At 46.0% G+C, this 23,459-nt stretch overlaps 2 protein-coding genes across 14 annotated transcripts in view; both read right to left on the bottom strand.

Moving 5' to 3' along the window:
• Positions 1-136: 136 nt before the first annotated feature.
• NPFF (neuropeptide FF-amide peptide precursor) lies at positions 137-920 on the bottom strand. Of its 2 annotated transcripts, XM_001138078.4 has the most exons (3): positions 822-920; positions 470-591; positions 137-342 (listed from the first exon to the last, which is right to left on the bottom strand). In XM_001138078.4, the coding sequence occupies exons 1-3, from the start codon at positions 918-920 to the stop codon at positions 225-227; spliced, it is 339 nt and encodes a 112-aa protein (XP_001138078.2). In that variant the 3' UTR covers positions 137-224. The 2 variants fall into 2 exon arrangements, with proteins under 2 accessions (XP_001138078.2, XP_009423540.1); XM_009425265.3 differs by having other exon boundaries at positions 470-859.
• Positions 921-1,007: 87 nt separating this feature from the next.
• Positions 1,008-23,459, bottom strand: part of ATF7 (activating transcription factor 7) — a 117,982-nt gene continuing 95,530 nt past the window's right edge. For 8 of the 12 annotated variants that reach the window (XM_009425266.4, NM_001419937.1, XM_063784854.1 and 5 more), the window contains 3 exon segments: positions 18,073-18,270; positions 16,786-16,894; positions 5,529-10,833 (listed from right to left, as the gene is read on the bottom strand). In XM_009425266.4, the coding sequence (XP_009423541.1) occupies positions 10,616-10,833; positions 16,786-16,894; positions 18,073-18,270 (525 nt within the window). In that variant the 3' untranslated portion in view covers positions 5,529-10,615. 12 annotated transcript variants of the gene reach the window in all.

The following is a 23,459-nucleotide window of genomic DNA, read 5'->3' as shown; positions in this document are numbered from 1 at the left end:
CATTCTCCTGTTTTCCTTTCTGGTGGGAGGAGGCTGGGCACAGTGGCCTCGTGGAATGTTGTCGGCTGCCTTGCTGGAGGGCTGGGTTTGGTGGAGGGGAAGGGCGGTGGTAAAGTCTCACACAGACACACATGGATTCAGAAGCCAGACAATTTTATTTGGGGGGCAAACATTGACACTTTTGGGTGTGGACCTTGCATGCAGACATATCAAGGGATGACATGTCACTTCTTCCCAAAGCGTTGAGGGGCAGCCAGGCTCCAGAACTGGGAATTCAGCCCCTCTCCAGCCCGGGGACTCAGCCGTTCATTCCTCCAGGATCCCTGGGTATTTCTGCCAAACCTTAGGAAAGATTTGTCCTCAGGTCCCCGCAGTCTCCTTTCTCTAGCCCCCTTCCTTCTCCTCTTCCTCTGCCTCCTGCCCTTTCCACCCCCAGTCCCTGCCATGCTTGTGTCCCTTTCAGACTCACCTCTGGGGCTGAAACAGGAAGCCTTGGCTCCGGCCAGGTCTCTCCATTGCCTGGAGCAGGTAGTGCAACAGTGACCCAGAGGTCTGGGCATCCTGTGGTGGGAGGGGTTCGCTGTCTTCCTCCTGTGCCAAGGGGGTATCAGGGAAGGAAGATGGGCAAATACCCTGGACACGTAAGTCACAAGGGGAAGGGACTGGCTTCCAGGGGCAAGTGGTAGGAGGCTGCGGAACCATTTCCTCAGATGTGAGGACCTAATGACAACCTTGGCAGCCAGAGAAAGTATCAGAACCTAGAGCACAAGTCTCAACCGAAGTAGAGGCAATGGTGATACGGGGATGGGACACACACTCACCGCGGAGAGCTGGTCTTCCTGCTGGCCTCCTGGCCCTTCAGCACAGCCCCCGTCTATTAGCAGCAGCACCAGCAGTGCAGCAGCCTGCCTAGAATCCATGCTGCCACCTACCCTCCTACAGCCACCCCAACCTCTTATACCTGCTGTTCCCCCACCCCCAGCCTCACAGTAGCCTTAGGGGAATCTAGAGCAGGCAAATGGAAATGCAGGGCTCATTAGGAGCCGCCTGGGATCTCCTCCCATGGCGCCCCCAGGACTTCATGCTCTCAGCCTCCTGCCCCCGGCCCCTAAGCCTGGAGTTACAGACTTTATTAGATGCATAAATCCTGTCTCCAGAGCTCAAGAAGCATCATTAGTTGCAGACGCTTTGTCAGAGCCAGGCCCTGGGGAGCCTTAGACGAACCCCTAATCCCTCAACAGGTTGGAGAGCTTGTTTATCACTTCCCCTCTTTCCTAACCTGTAGACTAAAGCACAAGAAACTCATGTCAGGAGGGGTTAAGTAGGATGTCCTGGAGTGGAAGAGGAGTGGGAAGAGCCAGGGTCAGAGTCTGTGAGGATGACCAGGCCTGGTCCTCCGTGCCTGGGGCTGGCAGTCAGGGCAACACAGCCCATCCTCTGCTTGTGTGCCTCTTGGAGGCTACTCAGATTTGCCTGTGGATAGAAAAAATATATTCAACTTCATGATGATGGAGAGAATTTAACTTTTTTTTTTTTTCTTTTTGAGATGGAGTTTCGCTCTTTTTGCCCAGGCTGGAGTGCAGTGGCGCGATCTCGGCTCACTGCAACCTCTGGCTCCTGGGTTCAAGTGATTCTCCTGCCTCAGCCTCCCAAGTAGCTGGGACTACAGGCGTCAACCACCATGCCCAGCCTGTATCTTTTTTTTTTTTAATTAAAAACCTTTTTTTTTTTTTTGGCCGGGTGCAGTGCCTCACACCTGTAACCCCAGCACTTTGGGAGACCAAGGCGGGTGGATCACCTGAGGGCAGGAGTTCGAGACCAGCCTGGCCAACATGGTGAAACCCTGTCTACTAAAAATACAAAAATTAGCTGGGCGTGGTGGTAGGCACCTGTAATCCCAGCTACTCAGGAGGCTGAGGCAGGAGAATCGCTTGAATCGGGGAGGCAGAGGTTGCAGTGAGCTGAGATGGCACCACTACACTCCAGCCTTGGCAAAAAGAGAAACTCTGTCTCAAAAAAAAAAAAAATTATTAAGATATAGAGGGAGGCTACAGGATTTTGGAGCCCACTGAATGAGAGTGGCTTCCAATCTTTGCAGACAGACCCCCATCTTCACTAGAGAGCACTGCTTCCGACCTGCCTCATCGCCCTTCCTATAGTCACTCTCCACAGCTGAAGCACTGCTGCCACCCTGTGGTCACAGCTCCTCATTGCCAGCTCCGGCCATTTCCTTTTCCTAGAATAGACCTCTGCAGAGGAAGTGAGGAGGGTGAGGCTTAGTGGAGGTGCTAGGGTCCAGTCTCCAGGGAGTCCCAGAAGGACAGGAGCAGGCTACTATGGGGCTGGACTATCATTCTGCCCCCGACTCTGGTCACCACAGCCTCTGCCTGGCCCTGGCTCTCACATAGAGTAGCCTAGAATCCTGTCTTAAGAAAAATCAGAATCACTAATCCTCAGGGAGAGGCCTTCAAAGCCATATGGTGCAGGTTCCTTCTAATCCTCGAGTCCCTTTTGGAGCATCCCCACCAGTGTGGGTCTCTAGCTTGTGCTGAGGAAGAGCCATGACGTAAAGGCCTTGGCCTCTGCTTGAGCAAGCTGTCTCCCGCTCTGAGCTTCAGTTTCCTCACCTGAAACATGGGCCCATTTTACAAGGAACGCCTTCCTAGAGTGTGCATTACTTAACATACTTTTTGTAATCCATTCAATAAAACAGCTGGCATAGAACAGGTATCCTCAAAACGTTAGCTGTGATTGCCTCATGTGCCCCAGTCGGGGAACTTACCATCTCCTCAGACAGTCTTCGGACATATTTATCCTTGTGCCGAGGGGGCTTTGGGCTTCCTGTGACTTCTACTCGGGGTCTTAGTTTGCTCCATTAAGTCTCAACAGAACATCTCATCTCTTTCATGTGTAAAAGCTCTTCATATTTTTGAAGAGAGAGTTCATTCTTACACTCCAGCTTTTTTTTTTTTTTTTTTTTTTTTTACGATGGAGTCTGGCTCTGTCACCCAGGCTGGAGTGCAGTGGTGCGATCTCGGCTCACTGCAACCTCTCTGCCTCCCGGGTTCAGGCGATTCTCCTGCCTCAGCCTCCCAAGTAGCTGGGATTACAGGCACACACCACTATGCCTGGCTAATTTTTGTATTTTTAGTAGAGATGGGGTTTCACCATGTTGGCCAGGCTGGTCTTGAACTCCTGACCTCAAGCAATCCACCCACCTTGGCCTCCCAAAGTGTTGGGATTACAGGCGTGAGCCACCGCACCTGGCCCACTCCATAGTCTTTTTTGCTCAAGGGGAAGCACCCCACTCTTTAAGGCAAGGCATCTAGGAACCAACTTATCCTTTAGACACGTAGATTAGAGCAGGTTTGGATCTGGATGCTCCAGATACCATATTTCTGTTAATGCGGACTAAGCCAGGGTAAACCTTTTCGTAAGCTTTGTCTCATGGTTGGTCCCAACCACAAAACCTGACATTCATCATCATGGTATCTTGTAGTTTTATCTTTTTTTTTTTTTTTGAGACGGAGTTTTGCTCTTGTTGCCCAGGCTGGAGTGCAATGGCTTGATCTCGGCTCACCACAACATCTGCCTCCCAGGTTCAAGTGATGCTCCTGCCTCAACCTCCCGAGTAGCTGGGATTACAGGCATGCACCACCGCGCCTGGCTAGTTTTGTATTTTTAGTAGAGATGGGGTTTCTCCATGTTGGTCAGGCTGGTCTTGAACTCCCGACCTCAGGTGATCCGCCCGCCTGGGACTCCCAAAGTTTTGGGATTACAGGCATGAGCCATTGCACCCGGCCAGTTTACCACTTCTTAAAAGGGAGTATCAAGGCCATGGGGAGATGGCTTTTCTGTGGGCAGTAGCTGCTGCATCCCAGAATGATCCTTGTCTGCTCCTGTGTGACAGAGGTCCAGAGGAGCAGCGGTGTGAGGGTGGATGGGACACTGCAGAGCTGGTTCTGGGCCAGACAGAACTCAGTTGTAATCCTAGCTCTTGCACTTCACTGTGTGACTTGGCTAAACCTCAATTTATCATCAATAAAATGAAGTGACTATTCCTGTTATCACTAGGTGAACAGTAAAGCAATCTACCATTCCACGTAGCATAGGGCAGCCATTCCATGTTTACCATCCTGCTGCTTCTAGTATTTCTCTAAACATCAATTACAAGTGGCTCTGGGCTGAGCTGCATTCAGAAAGAGGCTGGTTTAGCTGGCTTCCTGTGTCCAGGATGGAGGTAACTGGTCTCCTTTGAAGTTGGAATGGGTTGATTCCTCTAATTTTGTAAACTGCCCAGTTTTCAGAGTGCAGCTTCAGTGGTGGGAACCTCCAAAACCTCATAATCTGGGCTTTGGTATTTGGCTTTCAGCAATTTCCTTTCTTACCCTTCTCTGGACACCCATGTGCTCCTGGCCACAACACAGTGAAGACCACCACTGCCTTTCCTGCTCTCCTCAGGAGGCACAGGCTATTTGTGTCAAGTGTCTACCAAACACCAGCCACAGATAGCTTCTTAAATCATTTCTCTCCTACTGGGAAACTCCAGAGACACCTGCTATCTCTTTTGTCAAATTCTTCAGCCTGGCTCATTGTTCTCATTTGTGATGTTATTTATAAAGGAATATACAGATGCAATAAATTATCTGTGATTTCCCTACACCTCTTCCTGATTCCCACAGTCTCTGAGCATTACCTGTTTTTCTTGTGAACTCTTACCTGCTTTTTTTGTTTTTTTTGAGATGGAGTTTCACTCTTGTTGCCCAGGCTGGAGTGCAATGGCGCGATCTTAGCTTACTGCAACCTCTGCCTCCCAGGTTCAAGTGATTCTCCTGCCTCAGCCTCCTGAGTAGCTGGGATTACAGGTGCCCGCCACCAACACCTGGCTAATTTTTGTATTTTTAGTAGAGACGGGGTTTCTCCATGTTGGCCAGGCTGGTCTCAAACTCCTGACCTCAGGTGATCAACCCGCCTCAGCCTCCCAAAGTGCTGGGATTACAGGCATGAGCCACCGTGCCCGGTTTTCTTACCTGCTTCTAAGTAAACTCTACCCCTCATTTCCAGACCAGCCTCCTCCTTACCATAGAAAGCTATACTTTCCGTCTTTGTCTGTGTGTGTGCTCCCTGGTCACAACGGCCACTTTTTAATGGTTGGGTGGGGGTTGGCAACAAAACACTGAAAAGTAAAAGGCCATTTGCCATCAGCAACTCTCCCACCCGCCATCCACATAAAGCACATACTAAGTTTCCTGTGAGTACTTGCTGCCAGGATGCCAAGGGCCCTTGTCTCCAAGGCAGTCCACAGGAGCTCTGCCCTGGGCCTTCTGTCATACTTTGTAATTTATAGAAATCATCCACTTTCTCTAGGTTGTATCTCCCATGTATAAAAACTAGAGACAAAAATCCCTGTTCCTTCTGTCCTAAGAAATGGGGGAGTGATGAAGATGACAGACATGAAAGGCCAGTGACCTCCCAGAAAAGTGGACAATGGGGGCTGTGGATAGAGGAGTGAAGCATCAGACATAACAGTGGTTCACTTGATAGTTTAATGTTATATTTGCAGCATAAATAAGGCACAATATATGCCAGGGCAAGGGAGGGAGGGAGAAGGCATAGCTGGGGGGATAACTGCTAAGTGGCAAGGGGGAAAGGAAGACAGTATGGTTAGGGAGAATAGAGCGAAGCCCCTGCCTCAGCCCAGTCCCAGGAGATTGTGAGAACCAGCTCACAGGGATCATGCTGAATCAGGTGGAGGGGAAAAGGGAAAAGACAGTTTTGTAACAAAAAACAAAATAGCCTGCAGCACTGCATCCTCCTACCTGTCAAAGGCCACCACTGGGCACTGGGGAGACCCAGACCGAGTTGAGTTCCTTGATAAGATGGAGAGGTGTTGCTACATGTCAAAAATATATAGATGAACAGAGATATAATCATAGATACACACTGCTTCCTTTTCAATAGATACTATGTTAGGATGTGGCAGCCTCCACTCTTGGGGCTGGAAGCTCATCTCCTCCCTGCCTGAAAGGTGTGTGTGTTGTAGGGGGAGGAATGGGACAGCTGAAGCTTGGCTGGTCCTTACTGTAACAGAGAACATGGAGTGACCAGTCTGCAAGGGAATATGGGACAACTCCTGTCCAGACCAATGCATGGTTTTAGGGATACGACTAAAAAGAAGACAAATCTAGCTTTTGAGATCAGTGATATGATGGGGATGACTTTAAAGGGAATGGAGGAAGAGACTGAAAGAAATGGAAGAATGTTAGTGCAAAGGCAAAAGATGTATTTGAAATATCCTCCACACCTGTAAGAATTTCCCAGCTTATCCCTAAGAAATGGTTCTCAACCTTTAGTGTGCATTAGAATCACCTGGAGTGCTTTTAAACCCTGCCCCCAGAGTCTGTGATTCAATAAGTCTGGGATGGGGCCTGAGAATGTGTATTTCTAACAAGTTCCCAGATTACTGTGGCACTGCCCTAAGGTAAAGTCAGTGAAACTATTGCTCATAGCCACTTCTTACAGCTAAAACATCACTCACCAGTAGCTACTGCTGGTGAGATAACTCTGTGCTATTAGCCCCCCATTAAAAAAATAAACCCTAGTAGCTATGATACAAACCTACATCTACAAAGGACATAAGCTCCTTTAACCTGCCCTACTCTCCCCAGCCTTTTCTCATTCTGGGGTAGGACTTTACCCCAAAGAGAGACAACACAGCTGATGCAGACGGTGGTAATGGTGGCCAGCAGCCACCTATGCTCATTCCTGCTAGGTAACCACCTTGGTATGGGGTGGGGGAATTTATGTCTGTATGCACATTTGTGTGTACAAACAGACACAGAGAAATCAGTCCTGTACTATGAGAGGGATGACTAGAGTTATGGGAGGCTGTAGTGGGGTGGAGGGAGTCCTTTAATCTGCCTTAGGATCCCCACCTTTCCTGTTCTTCCAGACACCCCCACCCCCGTCAAACATTAAGTCTAAAGAAAGCAGAAAGAGCATATCAACAAGGCATATGTGATATAGCTAGGAAGACTGGAATCTAAACAGGCTGGTTATGAAATTAAAAAAAAATAACGTATTTCCTTCCTGTGTATATAATGTACAATATTAATGAAAAATTAATGATTTGGGGATGGGAAGGAAGTTATGAAAAAAGGAGAAAACTGGCGGGGATAGCTGTATCAGGGGCTAGCACCTTTAAGGAGCCTCTCAGTGTGGAGCAGGGGAGCCCCAGAAACCACAGGAAGAATTTTTTTGGTGTCTGTTTGGTGGTTCAGGCTGTACATAGGGCACGGTTGGGGTTAAGCACTCCATCTACCAGGACGGGTGGTGCTAGAGGGCAGTGAATCAAGAAAGGAGCCAAAACCAACAGAACAGGGATAGAGAAGTGAGCGAGAGGAGGTTCAGTTTGCTCAGTCCCTCTTTAACCACTACTTAAAGTACATGGTCTAATGCTTAGGGCCAAGGAGGGAGGTGAAGGCTAAGGAAGTCAGATTTGAGATGCATAACCAGCAGCAAAAGAGTAAGTAAAGGGGGCATGACTTTTTTTTTGTTGGCCTCTCTAGTATTGTGGGAGGCTTTCTTAGACTTTTCAACTCTAAGCAAACTTTCTGTTAGGGGAATGGGGCAGAAAGTGAGCAGACCAGAAGACCTGGTTCTGTCCCCTCCCTCTGTGGCCTTGGGTACGTGGCAGCTAGCTAGAGTGCTTGTGTATCGAGCACTCACATTGGAGTGGGGTGGGAAGCCTGAGTCCTGTATTCACGTGAACGAATTCAGGACACCCACCATACACTCAGCTCCTTTCTGAAAGTGTCCTCCCTTAGGCCTCTAGAAAGGCCATGACTTTAGGAAGGGCCAAGTGACACCTTCCATGATGTTTGGTTCTGGTCCAGATGGATCTGGAAGACAAAGATTGGGGGAGAGTGACCACATGGCTGGTAGCAATAACAAGGTAAGTGAAGTTACCTTTGACTATCAGAGAAGTTTCAGGGCAGCAATTATTCTGCCTCCTTAGTGAGACTGAGAACCAACTCAAGAACTATCTAGGGGGTTCTGACCTGCTGCTTCCTTATTTCAGTGCCATTTTGTTACTGTGGTTCTGGCAGTGCTCCTCACTGAGGTCCCGTACACATATTCCCACTGATAAAAATGAAGTTAGGACTAGATAATTAGTCATGGGGGCTAAGAAATAAAAAAGACCCGCTACATAAATTAGCCACCCAACACAGGGACAGACTGGCAGGGCATGTATATAGTTACAAATTAATTCTTAACTGTAAAAACACTTGACTGAAGGGGGAAGAAAAATAGTCAAGAGTCTTAGGAAAGCTCCTTAGGAGCCATAAACTCAGTCAAGCTTTAGGGCAAGGCTGCTACTGGGAAATCAAGACAATAAAAAAATGAAACAAAACTCTAAAGCGGGAGAAAATCCCAGGGAGCAGCCAGCTAAAGGGGAAGTCCTGAGCACAAGTTACGGCTGTGAATTTTTAAAGGCAAAAGTGAAGTCCCTGGATGTGGTAACCTGCGTCCTGACCATCTGCCATAACATTTGCTAGTCTGAATCACTTCAGGGCCTATTCCTGTTGGGTACCTGATGGTAGAGGATGAGAAAACCGTGTTTTCTCTCCTTTGTCTTTAGGGGTGTGGCCTGTTCAGCACCAGCTCTGAAAAGCAGGAGGGGAAATTTAAAACAAATGCAGCAGAACCTGTTACCTGACTGGTTCACTAGGACAGGATATCACTTTAAGGAAATGGGAATCTTGTAGCTTAGAACATTTTCTCATTCCCCTGTGACAGTCAATTTTGGAGACAAAATAAGAAAGGAAGCTGGCAGTTATTTTGTATGTATGTTTAAGATGGAGGTAGGAAAGATGGAGAGAAGGACATTCTTGGCTTGCACAGATGGCAGAAAGTGGCTCTGGGACAACTGGAAGGGTTTCATACGGAAAGGCAATTAAAGCTGACCTATCTATCCACAGGCCTCTGGCTCTGAATTGCTTCCTATGGTCCTGGTAGAAACTGCATAGTTCAGAGCCAAGGGGAGATGAGAAGCCTTAACGTGGAAGAGGGACAAGAGAGATGAATTGCTCCCTCTGCAACCCAACTCTTCAAAGTAAGAATGGTTGAGAGCAATAGTCACCAATTTCCCAGGCCAGAACCTGGGGTCCTTTGCTGGGACCAGTTCTGCACTTTCCCTCTCCTCTTCCTCCCTCCTTTCAATCTTATACTCAAGTAAACCCACTCAGGATCTTGGCTATGACGCTTCAAGATCCTGGAGCACTGCATGTAAAGAGAAGAGAGAAGAAATGGGTTGAAGAAACTCTGGAGGACCTGGAAGACCTAGTGGCTAAGCTAGGAACCTGGTGAAAGAGAAAGAAGATAGTCCAGACGGTGATGGGCACTTGTGAACAGAAGACTCTAGCTCAGAAAAGCAGACAGATGTGTGAGGGGGAGAGATGGGGTAGAACAAAGGAACTCGAGAGTCCCCTACATGACAGCCTCCAGGAGGGCTGAGTCTGAAGTAGTTACAGAAGAGAGACAGGGGCGGTAATGTTGATAGGGGAATGAAGAGGGAGAAGCAGGAGCAGAAAAATGACCAAAGATGACAATATGCTTTGGCCGGTAAACTCTTATAGAACATAAAGGAATTGATTAATCCCTAACTTGATGGAACAAGCTTTGAAATACTTTGTTCCTGTCTGCCCTGATGATTAAACTAAAGAAGGAGGGAGGGGAGGAGACAGAATCAGCCAGTCAGATTCTGGGCCCTTCCCTTTTCACTACCAAGCAATCTTTAATAATAAGGCCACAAAATGAGGTTGCCAAGGCTTAGTGGGGTGGTGGGAAAGACCCCACCACTACACTAGATAAAGTCAAGGGACAAAATGAGGTACCCAAATAGCTCTGCAAATAGATGAAAAAGAATCAGAACTCTTGAGGGTTTCTTTCTTTTTGGTGGCAGGTAGGGAGAAGGAATAAAGCTTATGGAAAAACTGGAAAATACTGCTACTTCATACATCAAAGGTAACCTTACATTCTCCGTAAGTGAATGTTTTAACTAGAATTAAGGAAGAGGAAAAAGGAAACGGGTAAATAAGCAGCTATGGGAGACCTGAGTCCTGAGTCCACGGGGTGGCTGGGGCTGGGTCAGCGGGTAATATGTCATCAAATCTAGCCTCCCTCTATCTGGCAGGAAGTGGCATGCTGGTAAGGAACAAAAAGGTAACAGCCACGGCTTAGTGGGAAGAGAGGGAACTGAGAAACCCCAAACCTAGAAGTGCCAAGGGTTAGTGTTAAAAGAGACAGATACACGTGCATGGGGCAGGGGTGATTGTTCGGACCATCTGGAAAGGCCTTTGGCTGTGGATGCATCAGAAACCCCACCCTGGGGGATGATCTATGAGGCTCCGGGGCTGGGAGGCCCCCAGCACAGGTGTCAAATGTACATGACCACATGGCTAAAAAGCCCCATATCTGTCCATTACTCACAACACACAATTCCCCCCCACCCATATTGCCATGTCCAAGGCAGATGGGATGGGGATAAGATGACATCTCTCTTGGCTCTTGGGCGGGCGAGCTCTGGCTGAGGACCTCTCCACCAGAGGAGGCATCATCTGCCCGCAGACTGGGACTGTGGGGTCATGATTACATGCGATTGTATCGGCATGCTCAGTTCTGTCCTTTGGCTGGCCATCTGAGTGAGGACCGAGGTGGCCACAGCTTCAGCTGCAGAGCGAACACTGAGGCCATTGCTAGGGGCTGTTGCTGAGCTGTGCTGAATCACAGGGGCTGGAGAACCCGTTGGCTCTGAGCTTTCCTTGGGGCTTTCTGCCAGGAAGGAGGGCAAAGAGCAGAGAGCAATTGGTTAGAAAACAGAATGGGGAAAGAGGCAGGACTACCTTTTACCATAATTCTAAAGGAGCCCAAAAGGGAAATGAAACCCATCTTTTTTTTGGGGAAAACTTCCCAGAATCCTGGCTTCTAAGTCATAAATGGGCTAGGAAATGGGAAGTTGTAAGAAGGGAAGAACTAGGCCAAAATTAACCTATCTATTCCAATAAAATGAATCTCCAACATGTTAATTACACTGTCTGGTTTCTAGGTCTTCGCATAGTTCATTACCACCTCTTATTATTATTCATTACTTCTATTCTTTCTTGTTTTTAAGAGATAGGGTCTCAAGTGATCCTCCTGCCTTGGCCTCTCAAAGTGCTGGGATTATAGGCATGAGCCACTGCGCCTGGCCTTCATTTCTTTAAAGATGATTTAAAATAGATCTCTTTTTAGCCATCCTCTTTGATTAATTCTCACAGGAACTGAATTATTCCATTATTTTATTTATTTATTTATTTTCCTAAGACTGAGTCTTGCTCTGTTGCCCAGGCTGGAGTGCAGTGGTGCAATCTCAGCTCATTGCAACCTCTGCCATCCAGGTTCAAGTGATTCTCGTGCCTCAGCCTTCCGAGTAGCTGGGACTACAGGTGCACACTGCCACACCTGGCTAATTTTTGAATTTTTAGTGGAGATGGGGTTTTGCCACGTTAGCTAGGCTGGTCTCAAACTCCTGACCTCAAGTGATTGGCCTGCCTTGGCCTCCCAAAGTGCTGGGATTATAGGCGTGAGCCACTGTGGCAGGCCTATTCCATTATTTTTAATGTTCCTTTACCATGTAGTTGTACCACAGGTAAGTCTGATAAATATCAAGCTATAATTAAATGATATTATGAATGGCCAGTCCCTGGCCCGGGTTCAGTTAACATGTAAAACTACAAAGAAATCTTAAGACCCTCCTGACTAAAAATTAGCTAGGCATTAATGATTATAAAACATTATAAGCTATGCCACTCCACCTAAAGTGACACTAACATTTTACTACTAAACACAACTACCTGAGCTACATACAACGGTAACACCATGTTGCTCATCAGTCAAATGTTTTTAAAATTTTTTTAGAGGGTCTCACTCTGTCACCCAGGCTGGAGGTGCCATGGCACAATCACAGCTCACAGCAGCCTTCAACTGCTGGCCTCAAGCCATCCTCCTACTTCAGACTCCCAAATTGCCGGGATTACAGGTATGAGTCATCACACTCAGCAAGTCAAGGAGTTTTATTAAACATCGGATAGCCTCTATGGCTGCTTAAACAGAAATATGTGGAAAAAAGACAAACGTTCCATAGTCAGTTGTATTTCTGACATCCTGATGAATGCCTGAGTCTTCTTTTAAGATTCAAATATGGCCGGGCGCAGTGGCTCACGCCTGTAATCCCAGCACTTTCAGAGGCCAAGGTGGGTGGATCAGGAGGTCAGGAGATCGAGACTACCCTGGCTAACATGGTGAAACCCCGTCTCTACTCAAAAAAAAAAAAAACCCAAAAAATTAGCTGGGCATGGTGGCGGGCGCCTGTAGTCCCAGCTACTTGGGAGACTGAGGCAGGAGAATGGTGTGAACCCGGGAGGCAGAGCTTGCAGTGAGCCGAGATTGTGCCACTGCACTCCAGCCTGGGCAACAGAGCGAGACTCCGTCTCAAAAAAAAAAAAAAAAAGATTCAAATATTGCCTCCTCTGTGAAGCCATCTTTGTTACCCTCAGTACATTAACTGTTTTATTCTTTGTGTTTTCACAGCATATATTCATCAAACATCTACTGAGCATCATCCATGTACCAGGCATGGGTACACAGAGAAGAAAACGGGAACCCTATCCTTAGGAAGCTCCCAGTTTAGGGGCTTTTTAAGTGGGATATCTATCCTTACCTCATCCACAGGTTTATATGACCCTATGATTCTCTCAGAGGTAGTGACAATGTCTTATTCATCATGTGTCAGGTACTTACATAATATCTATACCACACAGCAGGAACTAAATACATCTTTGCTATAATGAATATGTAAGGCCGGGTGCGGTGGCTCACACCTGTAATCCTAGCACTTTGGGAGACAGAGGTGGGCAGATCACATGAAGCCAAGAATTGGAGACTAGCCTGGGGAACATGGTGAAACCCCGTCTCTACTAAAAATACAAAAATGAGCTGGGCGTGGTGGCGCCCGCCTGTAGTCCCAGCTACTCGGGAGGCTGAGGCAGGAGAAAAAAAAAAAGAATAAGTAGTTTAATGGATTAACTACGTATCAGAGTTCTTGCAGGGACTAAGTGGAAAACTGACCGTATATAGATTATATACTGATAAACAGTCCTTATCCTCTTTAGCCCATCAACAGGATTTGTTTTTTTGGTTTTTTTTTAGACAGAGTCTTGCTCTATCACCCAGGCTGGAGTGCAGTGGCACTATTTTGGCTCACTGCAATCTCTGCCTCCTGGGTTCAAGCGATTCTCCTGCCTCAGCTTCCCAACTAGGTGGGACTACAGATGCACGCCACCACGCCTGGCTGATTTTTTTTATTTTTAGTAGAGACGGGGTTTCACCGTGTTAGCCAGGATGGTCTCGATCTCCTGACCTCGTGATCCGCCCGCCTCAGCCTCCCAAAGTGCTGGGATTACAGGCGTGAGCCACTGCAACAGGATTTAAAATCACTGAACTTCTTGAAACACTTTTTTATTTTGATTTACAGAATACCATATTTGGCTCTGTGGCTGGTTTTCCTCTTCACTTCCTGGTTGTTTCTTCTCAGTCTCTTGTGGGTTCTTTCTCATTTCTATGAACTGTAAATGTTGGAGTACCCCATGGTTCATTCCTGGGACTTCTCTTTTTCTAGCACTGCTGTCTCCCTTGGGAACTTCATCTGGTTTCAATGCTTTAAAAACTAACTATGGCCAGGTGTGGTGACTCACACATGTAATTCCAGCACTTTGGGAGGCCAAGGCGGGCAGATCCCTTAAGTCCTGGAGTCTGAGACCAGCCTGGCCAATATGGCAAAACCTCATCTCTAAAATAACAAAAAAAAATTAGCTGGGCATGGTGGTGCACGCCTGTGGTCCCAGTTACTCAGGCTGAGTGGGGAGGATCACTTGAGAGCCTGGGAGACAGAGGTGGACCCTGCCTCCAAAAAAATCCCAAACCAAACAAAACCAAAACTAGCTATATGCTGCCGACTCCCAGAGTTTTATCTTCAGCCTTTCCTCTGAATTACAAATCCATATAACCAACTGACTGCTTGACATCTCCACCTGTAAGCCTAATAGGCTCCTTAAACTCAGTTTGTCCAAAACTGAGTTCCTGATATACCTCCCAAACCATTTCCCCTACACTTTACCCTATCTCAATTAATGACAACTTCATTCTTGTGGTTGCTTAAGCCAGAAACTTTGGTGTAATTTTTTATTCTTTTTCTCATATATACCATCCCATCTGCTCTCATCACTTTAACTTCAAAATATATCCTGGATTCAGCCTGTTCTCATCACTTTCACTACCATCATCCCTTGCTTGTATTACTGTAATAGCCTCCTAAGTGGACTGCCTGCTTCTGCCCTTGTACCCCTGATGTCCCTAACAGAGGAATCCTGTTCAAATGTAAGTCAGATCAATTTTTTTTTTTTTTTTTTGAGACGGAATTTCCCTCTTGTTGCCCAGGCTGGAGTGCAATGGCGCCATCTCAGCTCACTGCAACCTCCGCTTCCCAGGTTCAAGTGATTCTCCTGCCTCAGGCTCCCAAGTAGCTGGGATTACAGGTGCGTGCCACCACGCCCAGCTAATTTTTTGTATTTTTAGTAGAAGCAGTTTCACCATGTTAGCCAGGCTGGTCTCGAACTCTCGACCTCAGGTGATCCGCCTGCCTTGGCCTCCCAAAGTGCTGGGATTACAGGCATGCGCCCAGCCTAGTCAGATCAATTATATCACTTTTCTGCTGAAAACCCTCTAATGGCCCCCAGTGTAGAGTAAAAGCTGAGATCCTCACCATGACTGATGAGACCCTACATAAAATGCTGCTATTACGTCCCCTACTTGTCTCCAGCTACTCTCCACCCCCAACTCCAGCTGAGCCTCCTTGATGTTCCTAGATGTACCAGGTACCTTGCGACTTTGCATCTTTGCAGTTGCTGATCCTCCTCCCTATAGTACTTTTCTTCCATATAAATGCGTATAGCTCCCTCACTTCCTTCAGGTCTTTATTCAAAAGCCACCTAATCTAAAATTTCTATCCTGCTGCTAACATTTCATATTACCCTTCCCTGTTTTATTTTTCTTCTAACATTTACTGTTATCTAACATGTCATATATTTTACCTATTTATCTTGTTTATTGTCTGTCTCACCCACTAAAATATAAGCTCCTCAAGGGCAGGGATTTAATCTAATTTATTTGGTTCCCTATTATATCCCCAGCATGAAAAACAGTGACTGGCACAGAATAGACATTCCATCAATATCTGCTTAATGAATGAATGCACCCTGAAGTACATATTAAAATTAAAATTTAAGTAGAGATGTTTAAAATTGGTGATATAGTTACTCCTTTTCTATGGGAACACATCTCTGAAATAATACAGTGGAAAAATAATACAATATATCAAAGTTTGAGAGCAATAGTTCTATGAATTTAATTTGTAAAAAGAAAACTAGCATTTATTAGCTTTTATTGACCATAAGCAAATTATTCACAGTAATTTTAGCTTCAGAATTGCACATGTCCTGAGCACAACTCTGTGGCCATTGCCTTCTAGCAGTATTTTATGTGCACTCATAGATTACAAACTGAAACCAACGTCAGCCTCTCATTAGATAAAATGTACCCTATATCCCAATGTATCATCTGTGGTTTATGTGTTTTCTAGGCCAAGACAGTATCTTTGGAATAAGAAATACCTAGATGTGCTGGGCGCAGTAGCTCACGCCTGTAATCCCAGCACTTTGGGAGGCTGAGGCAGGTGGATCACCTGAGGTCAAGAGTTTGAGACCAGCCTGACCAATATGATGAAACCCTGTTTCCACTAAAAACACAAAAATTAGCCAGGCATGGTGGCTGGTGCTTGTAGTCCCAGCTACTCTGGAGGCTGAGACAGGAGAATTGTTTGAACCTGGGAGGCAGAGGTGGCAGTGAGCCGAGATCGTGCCATTGCACTCCAGTCTGGGTGACACAGCAAGACTCTGTCTCAAAAACAAACAAAAACAACATAGATGTGCCGGGCGCGGTGGCTCACACCTGTAATCCCAGTACTTTGGGAGGCTGAGGAGGGTGGATCATGAGGTCAGGAGATTGAGACCATCCTGGCTAACTTGGTGAAACCCCGTCTTTACTGAAAACACAAAACATTAGCTGGGCATGGTGGTGGGCGCCTGTAGTACCAGCTACTCGGGAGGCTGAGGCAGGAGAATGGCGTGAACCTGGGAGGCAGAGCTTGAAGTGGGCCAAGATCGTGCCACTGCACTCCAGCCTGGGCGACAGAGCAAGACTCCGTCTCAAACAAAACAAAACAAAACAAAACAAAACAAAACAAAACATAGATGTAAATCTTGGCTTCACCACTTTCCCAGCTTGGTAACTTCGGCTAAATGACCTAATCTGAGTGCAGTTTTCTCACATATAAATGTAGATAATATCCATTTCATGAGAGACTTGGGAAGACTGTAGCATGCCTAACACAAAATATGCACCCGGTAAATATTGCTACCCTTCAACCCCCAACTATAACAGATAATTAGCTCTATATTGTCTACAAAAACATTTTTTTTCTAGGTCTGGTTGCTCCACAAGGGCCACTCACTCATCAGCGTGGGGTCCCCAGAACATTCAGAATGGAGTTATAAAATTATAAGCAGTTGAGACACTCAGTACATGCAGTTTACTGACTGACTGACTTAGCTTAGGTTGTGTGCCACTCACCTAAATAGCCTTGAGTCTTTTTCTGTAGTGCAGTGACTGGGCAGTCTTTATGAGCTAACAGTAGCTGTTTCAACTGGGCCACCTCATTGCGTAGTAATGTGACTTCATTCTGAGGAGGGAGGGAAGAAAAGAGTATCAAGAAAATTCATCCTCTACTCTTGCACCCTCAGTGGCTGTTCCCAAAGGAAGGACAGAATATTGCCTCGATTTTCTCCCCTGAATTGGGACAAGACTCCTGATCCAGCAAGGCTTCACAGAGACCAGGGCCAGTATAGTCATGAATTCAATGACAGGAGTTGCTTACAGTGAAAAGTCAGGATTTATAATAGAAACATTACTCCTGTTTAAGATAAATATGATTCTACTGAAATTAGTAATACACATGCTCTTTGACTAAGAAAGCCTCCTTCTAGGAATCTACATAACAGAACTGTTTACTCAGGTGCATGCAATGTTCATTGCAACATTGTTCTAGCAAAAAATTAGAGCAGTATCAATATCCATACCTTATAACATCACTACACTACAGAATATACTACTATACAGCTATTAAAAAGAATGAGGTAGATCTCCCATATCCATGGCTAGATCTCCAGGAAACACTGTTAACCTGTTTATGTTAAAACAAGCACACAACCCCTCCAGCCCTACACAAAAACTATAAATAAAAAATATTTAGGAATATGAATCTGTCTGGAAGGTACATACTGAATGTATCTACAGGAAAGAGAACGGGACTAGAAAAGGCAGATTAAAGAGGGACTTTGTTTCTATTCTGTACATTTGTGTGTATATTTTATAATAGAAATGTATTTATATATTGCTTTTTAAATTTAATATTTTAATAATCAGAAGGAAAACATTCAAGAGAAGGTATGGATTATAGATTATAATTATTCTATTTGTGCTTGTAGCACTTTTTTCTTTCTCTCTTTTATTAAGCTGCATTATCTAGGGCAAACACATTTCCCTTTTGGTTTTCATGACCCCAGTCAGATTCTACAGATGATTTAAAAGAGCACCCTGGGGTGCTTAATCTAATTCCTTCATCCAAATGCGTTTAAGGATGACTCTAATAGGAGATTTGGGGGTAGATGGTGAGTGTCTTCACCAATACCTATGAAAGAGATTTCAACTCTGACCGTTAAGAGATTCTTCCTGGGACAACTTCTAGATCTGTCCTAATTAGAGAATTACCATCTTCTATCAAATTGTACCACTTTTTTCTGATTCCATCCCACTTTCTGGATTTTCAACAATTCCAATAAGCATCCAGGACCCACTCACACTCAGCTGAATGTTCTGAGAAGTGAGTTCTTCGGCCTTCTTCTCTAGGGAGGACACCCACAGCTTTCGCTTTTGGCGGCAGCGGGAGGCTGCAGCCCGGTTGCGCTCCAGAAAGCGCTGCCGTCGCTCATCTGGATCTTCATCTACTGTGCGCCGCCGTCGCCCCCCAGTACTAGGGGTGGGCTGAGCTGGTGAGACCTGGTGCCCAGGAAGGAAGAGAGGTTACTTGATGGGAACATTAATCCTTTCCAAATCACACCTGATGTTAGGTAGAGTAGTAAGATCTGGTAAAAGGATATACCAGCCTCTGGTAACCACAGCAAGTCTCATTACTATGTCCCCAAGCTTCCCTTTTGTAGGAGTCCTCAATTTTGCCTCCTATTTCCTTCCAGTCTTCTCAGTCTCATACTTAGACAAACTACAGTTCATTTGGAAACTCTGATTATTTATAAGACAGACAGACAAATGAAACCACGGTTACTTTTTGTTTCTTAACAATACGGAATCTTGACCGGCATAGTGGCTCATGCCTGTAATCCCAGCACTTTGGGAGGCCGAGGCGGGCAGATCACCTGAGGTCAGGAATTCAAGACCAGCCTGGCTAACATGGTGAAACCTCATCTCTACTAAAAATACAAAATTAGCCGGGTATGGTGGCACATGCCTGTAATCCCAGCTACTTGGGAGGCTGAGGCAGGAGAATTGCTTGAGTTCAGGAGGCGGAGGTTGCAGTGAGCTGAGATCATGCCATTGCACTCCAGCCTGGGCAACAAGAGCGAAACTCCATCTCACAAAACAAAACAAAACAAAAAGGGAATCTTATAGGCAGGGAAATCAGAATTGGGGGAGGATTTTAGGGGAACTTTTAGGGAGACTGTGAAATAAAAAAGTTTGAGAATCACTGATTTGGACAAGTGATATGTACAAACAATTACATACTATTACAGGTTTCAGAAATGGAGACAAATGTTCTTATCCATTTCACTACCAGTGACATATGAGTTATTATGGGGAGATATAGATAAGCATATTATTTTTATTTATAATCAGTTATTAATCATCCTGAAGAACAACCCCCTTTTGTTTATAAACAAAAAATGTTTAATCCCTTTACAAATTGGTGATATAGGACTGTCTTGTTTTTAAAGTTCAAGCTGAAGTTCCTTGTCACTAAAGCATTTTTGGATCATCCCTTTCTGTTAGTTGGGATGCACTTGGAGAAGAAAGGCCAATTTTATAATAGAAGCCAAAAATTTCCTAAAATGTAGAAAGGTCAACCATCTGTAGAAAAAAGTTCAGCCTTGAACACAGGCTTGAGCTGCAAAGGTCCACTTACATGCAGATTTAAAAAAATAAGTTATACCGACCAGCTGGGCATGGTGGCTCATGCCTGTAATCCCAGCATTTTGGGAGGCCGAGGCAGGCGGATCACTTGAGATCGGGAGTTTGAGATCAGCCTGACCAACATGGAGAAACCCCATCTCTACTAAAAATATAAAATTAGCCAGGCGTGGTGGCGCATGCCTGTAATCCCAGCTACTTGGGAGGCTGAGGCAGGAGAATTGCTTGAACCTGAGGTAGAGGGTGCAGTGAGCCGAGATTGAGCCACTGCACTCCAGCCTGGATAACAAGAGTGAAACTCGGTCTCAAAAAAAAAAAAAAAAAAAAAAGTTATACCAAGTGTACCTGCTTCTCCGGCCCCCTTTCCAACTTCTCCACCTCTTCTGCTTCTGCTACCCCTGAGACAGCAAGACCAAGCCCTCCTCCTCCTCCTCCTCCTCAATGCGAAGATGATGAGGAGGATGAAGACTTTTATGATACTCCACTTCTATTTTAATGAATAGTAAATATATTGTCTCTTCCTTATGATTTTCTTAATATTTTCTTTTCTCTAGCATCCTTTATTGTAGGAATACAGTAGATAATACATATAACATACAAAATGTGTGTTAAAACAACTCTATGTTATTAGGATGGCTTCTGGTCATCCTAATACTTTGGGATGGCTTCTGGTAATATTAGGATGGCTTCTGGTAATCCCAATACTTTGGGAGGCCGAGGCAGGTGGATCACCTGAGGTCAGGAGTTCGAGACCAGCCTGGCCAACATGGCAAAACCCCGTCTCTACTAAAAATACAAAAATTAGCCAGGTGTGGTGGCAGGCGCCTGTAATCCCAGCTACTTGGGAGGCTGAGATAGAAGAATTGCTTGAACCTGGCAGGGGGAGGTTGCAGTGAGCTGAGATTGCACCACTCTACTCTAGCCTGGGCGACAGAGCAACACTCGGTCTCTAAAAAAGTAAAAAATAAAAAAGTTGGGCCGGGCGCCGTGGCTCACGCCTGTAATCCCAGCACTTTGGGAGGCCAAGGCGGGTGGATCACCTGAGGTCAGAAGTTCAAGACCAGCCTGGCCAACATGGTGAAACCCCGTCTCTACTAAAAATACAAAAATTAGCTGGGCATGGTGGCACATGCCTGTAATTCCAGCTACTCGGGAGGCTGAGGCAGGAGAATCGGTTGAACCTGGGAGGTGGAGGTTGCAGTGAGCCGAGATTGCGCCACTGCACTCCAGCCTGGGCAACAGAGCGAGACCCTGTCTCAAAAAAATAAAAAATAAAAAATAAAAATAAAAAAGTTACATGTGAGGCCAGGCGCAGTGGCTTATGCCTGTAATCCCAGCACTTTGGGAGGCCGAGGTTGGGAGGATCACTGGAGCCCAGGAGTTAGAGACCAGTCTGGGCAACATAGTGAGATCTGTTTCTACAAATAAATAAAATTAGCTGGGCATGGTGATGCATTCCTGTCATTCCAGCTTCTTAGGAGGCTCTAGTGGGAGGATCATTTGAGCCCAGAAGGTTGAGGCTGCAAGTGAGCCATGACTGTCCCATTGCACTCCAGCCTGGGCAACAGAGCAAGAACCTGACTCAAAAACAAACAAAAAAAAGATGCTGGGCATGGTGGTTCACGCCTGTAATCCCAACACTTTGGGAGGCCGAGGCAGGTGGTCACTTGAGGCCATGAGTTCAAGACTAGCCTGGCCAACATGGTGAAATCCCACCTCTACTAAAAATATAAAAATCAGCTGGGCGTGGTGGTGCACACCTGTAATCCTGGCTACTTGGGAGGCTGAGGCATGGCTTAGACCAGGATGGAGGTTGCAGTGAGCCAAGATCACACCACTGCACTCCAGCCAGAGTGACAGAGTGAGACTCTGACAAAAAAAAAAGAATCTTGTACTCTACTCTAGGCCCTACTGAATTATATTCTCCATTAATATAGATAATTAAGAAATTATTTTTTTTTTGAGATGGAGTCTTGCTGTGTCACCCAGGCTGGAGTGCAGTGGTGCAATCTTGGCTCACTGTAACCTCCACCTCCCAGGTTCAAGCAATTCTCCTGCCTCAGTCTCCTGAGTAGCTGGGACTACAGGCGCCTGCCACCATGCCTGGCTAATTTTTTGTATTTTTAGTAGAGACAGGGTTTCACCGTGTTAGCCAGGATGGTCTCGATCTCCTGACCTTGGGATCCACCCACCTCAGCCTCCCAAAGTGCTGGGATTACAGATGTGAGCCACCCTGCCCGGCCAAGAAATAATTTTTAAAAATTCAGACTAATATTATCTCTCTCAAAATAAAAAAATGGAGAAGAAATTTCCAACTCAATTTAATGAACTAGAGGCCTTGGTTCACTGTTTCTCATTGTATAAGAAATTTACAGTAATTCTCCTGAGAATTTCGGCTTCCTCTTTATCTTTAGCTGACTGGAGCACATGTAAAGATTAGTCCTTTATGGCCAGGTGCAGTAGTTCATGCCTGTAATCCCAGCACTTTGGGAGGCCAAGGCGGGTGGATTGCCGGACTTCAGGAGTTTGAGACCAGCCTGGGCAACACGGTGAAACCCCGTCTCTACTAAAATACAAAAAATTGGCTGGGTGTGGTGGCTCACGCCTGTAATCCCAGCACTTTGGGAGGCCGAGGCGAGTGGATCACCTGAGGTCAGGAGTTCGAGACCAGCCTGGCCAACATGGTGAAACCCCGTCTCTACTGAAAATACAAAAATTAGCCGGGCATGATAGTGGTTGCCTGTAATCCCAGCTACTCAGGAGGCTGAGGCAGGAAAATCGCTTGAACCAGGGAGGCGAAGGTTGCAGTGAGCCGAGATCATGCCACTGCACTCTAGCCTGGGTGACAGAGCAAGACTCCATCTTAAAAAAAAAAAAAAAAAAGAAAAGAAAAGAAAAAATTAGTTCTTTAGGAGAATAGGGGAAAGGAAAGGTTCCTATTCTGTCATAGGCATTTCAGTAAGTCATGCAGGGAATGGAGGTGAAAGACTAGGCCAAGAGAAACGGGAAGAACGACAAGGAAAGGAATCAGTGTTGATTAAAAAGGAAGCTGGGGCTGGGCATGGTGGCTAGGGCCTATAATCGCAGCACTTTGGGAGGCAGAGGCGGGAGGACTGCTTGAGTCCAGGAGTATGAGACTAGCCTGGGCAACATGGCGAGTCTCCATCTCTTTTAAAATTATATATATAAAAAAAGAGGAAGCTGGACATGCTTTACCATGTTCAGGACTGGCTTCAGGTACAGTAACTCATGACCAGCCTGGGCAACATAGTGAGACCCTGTCTCTACTATTATTTATTTAGTTATTTATTTAAGACGGAGTTTCACTCTTGTTGCCCAGGCTGGAGTGCAATGGTGCGATCTCGGCTCACCGCAACCTCCGCCTCCCGGGTTCAAGCGATTCTCATGCCTCGGCCTCCTGAGTAGCTGGGATTACAGGCACGAGCCACCACGCCTGGCTAATTTTTTTTGTATTTTTAGTAGAGACGGGTTTCACCATGTTGGTCAGGCTGGTCTCGAACTCTTGACCTGCCTTGGCCTCCCAAAGTGCTGGGACTACAGCTGTGAGCTACCACGCCCGGCCCTCTACTATTATTTATTATATATATATATACACACACACATATATATATACACATATATATATAAATACATATATATATACACACATATATATATATATATATATATATATATATATATTTTTTTTTTTTTTTTTGAGATGGAGTCTCGCTCTGTAGCCCAGGCTGGAGTGCAGTGGCACGATCTCGGCTCACTGCAGCCTCCACCTCCCAGGCTCAAGCAATTCTTCTGCCTCAGCCTCTTGAGTAGCTGGGATTACAGGCGTGCGCCACCACGCCTGGCTAATTTTTGTATTTTTTTTAGTAGAGATGGGGTTTCACCATGTTGGTCAGTCTGGTCTCGAACTCCTGACCTTGTGATCCGCCCACCTCGGCCTCCCAAAGTGCTGGGATTACAGGCGTGAGCCACTGAACCTGGCCTATTTATAATACAAATTTTAAAAATAAACAAATAAAACTAAAAAG

This window comes from Pan troglodytes, chromosome 10 (assembly GCF_028858775.2).
Source record: "Pan troglodytes isolate AG18354 chromosome 10, NHGRI_mPanTro3-v2.0_pri, whole genome shotgun sequence".
NCBI classification, from domain to species: Eukaryota; Metazoa; Chordata; class Mammalia; order Primates; family Hominidae; genus Pan; species Pan troglodytes.
The sequence above is the reverse complement of the archived record's forward strand: the minus strand, read 5'-3'. Positions and strand labels throughout refer to the sequence as shown.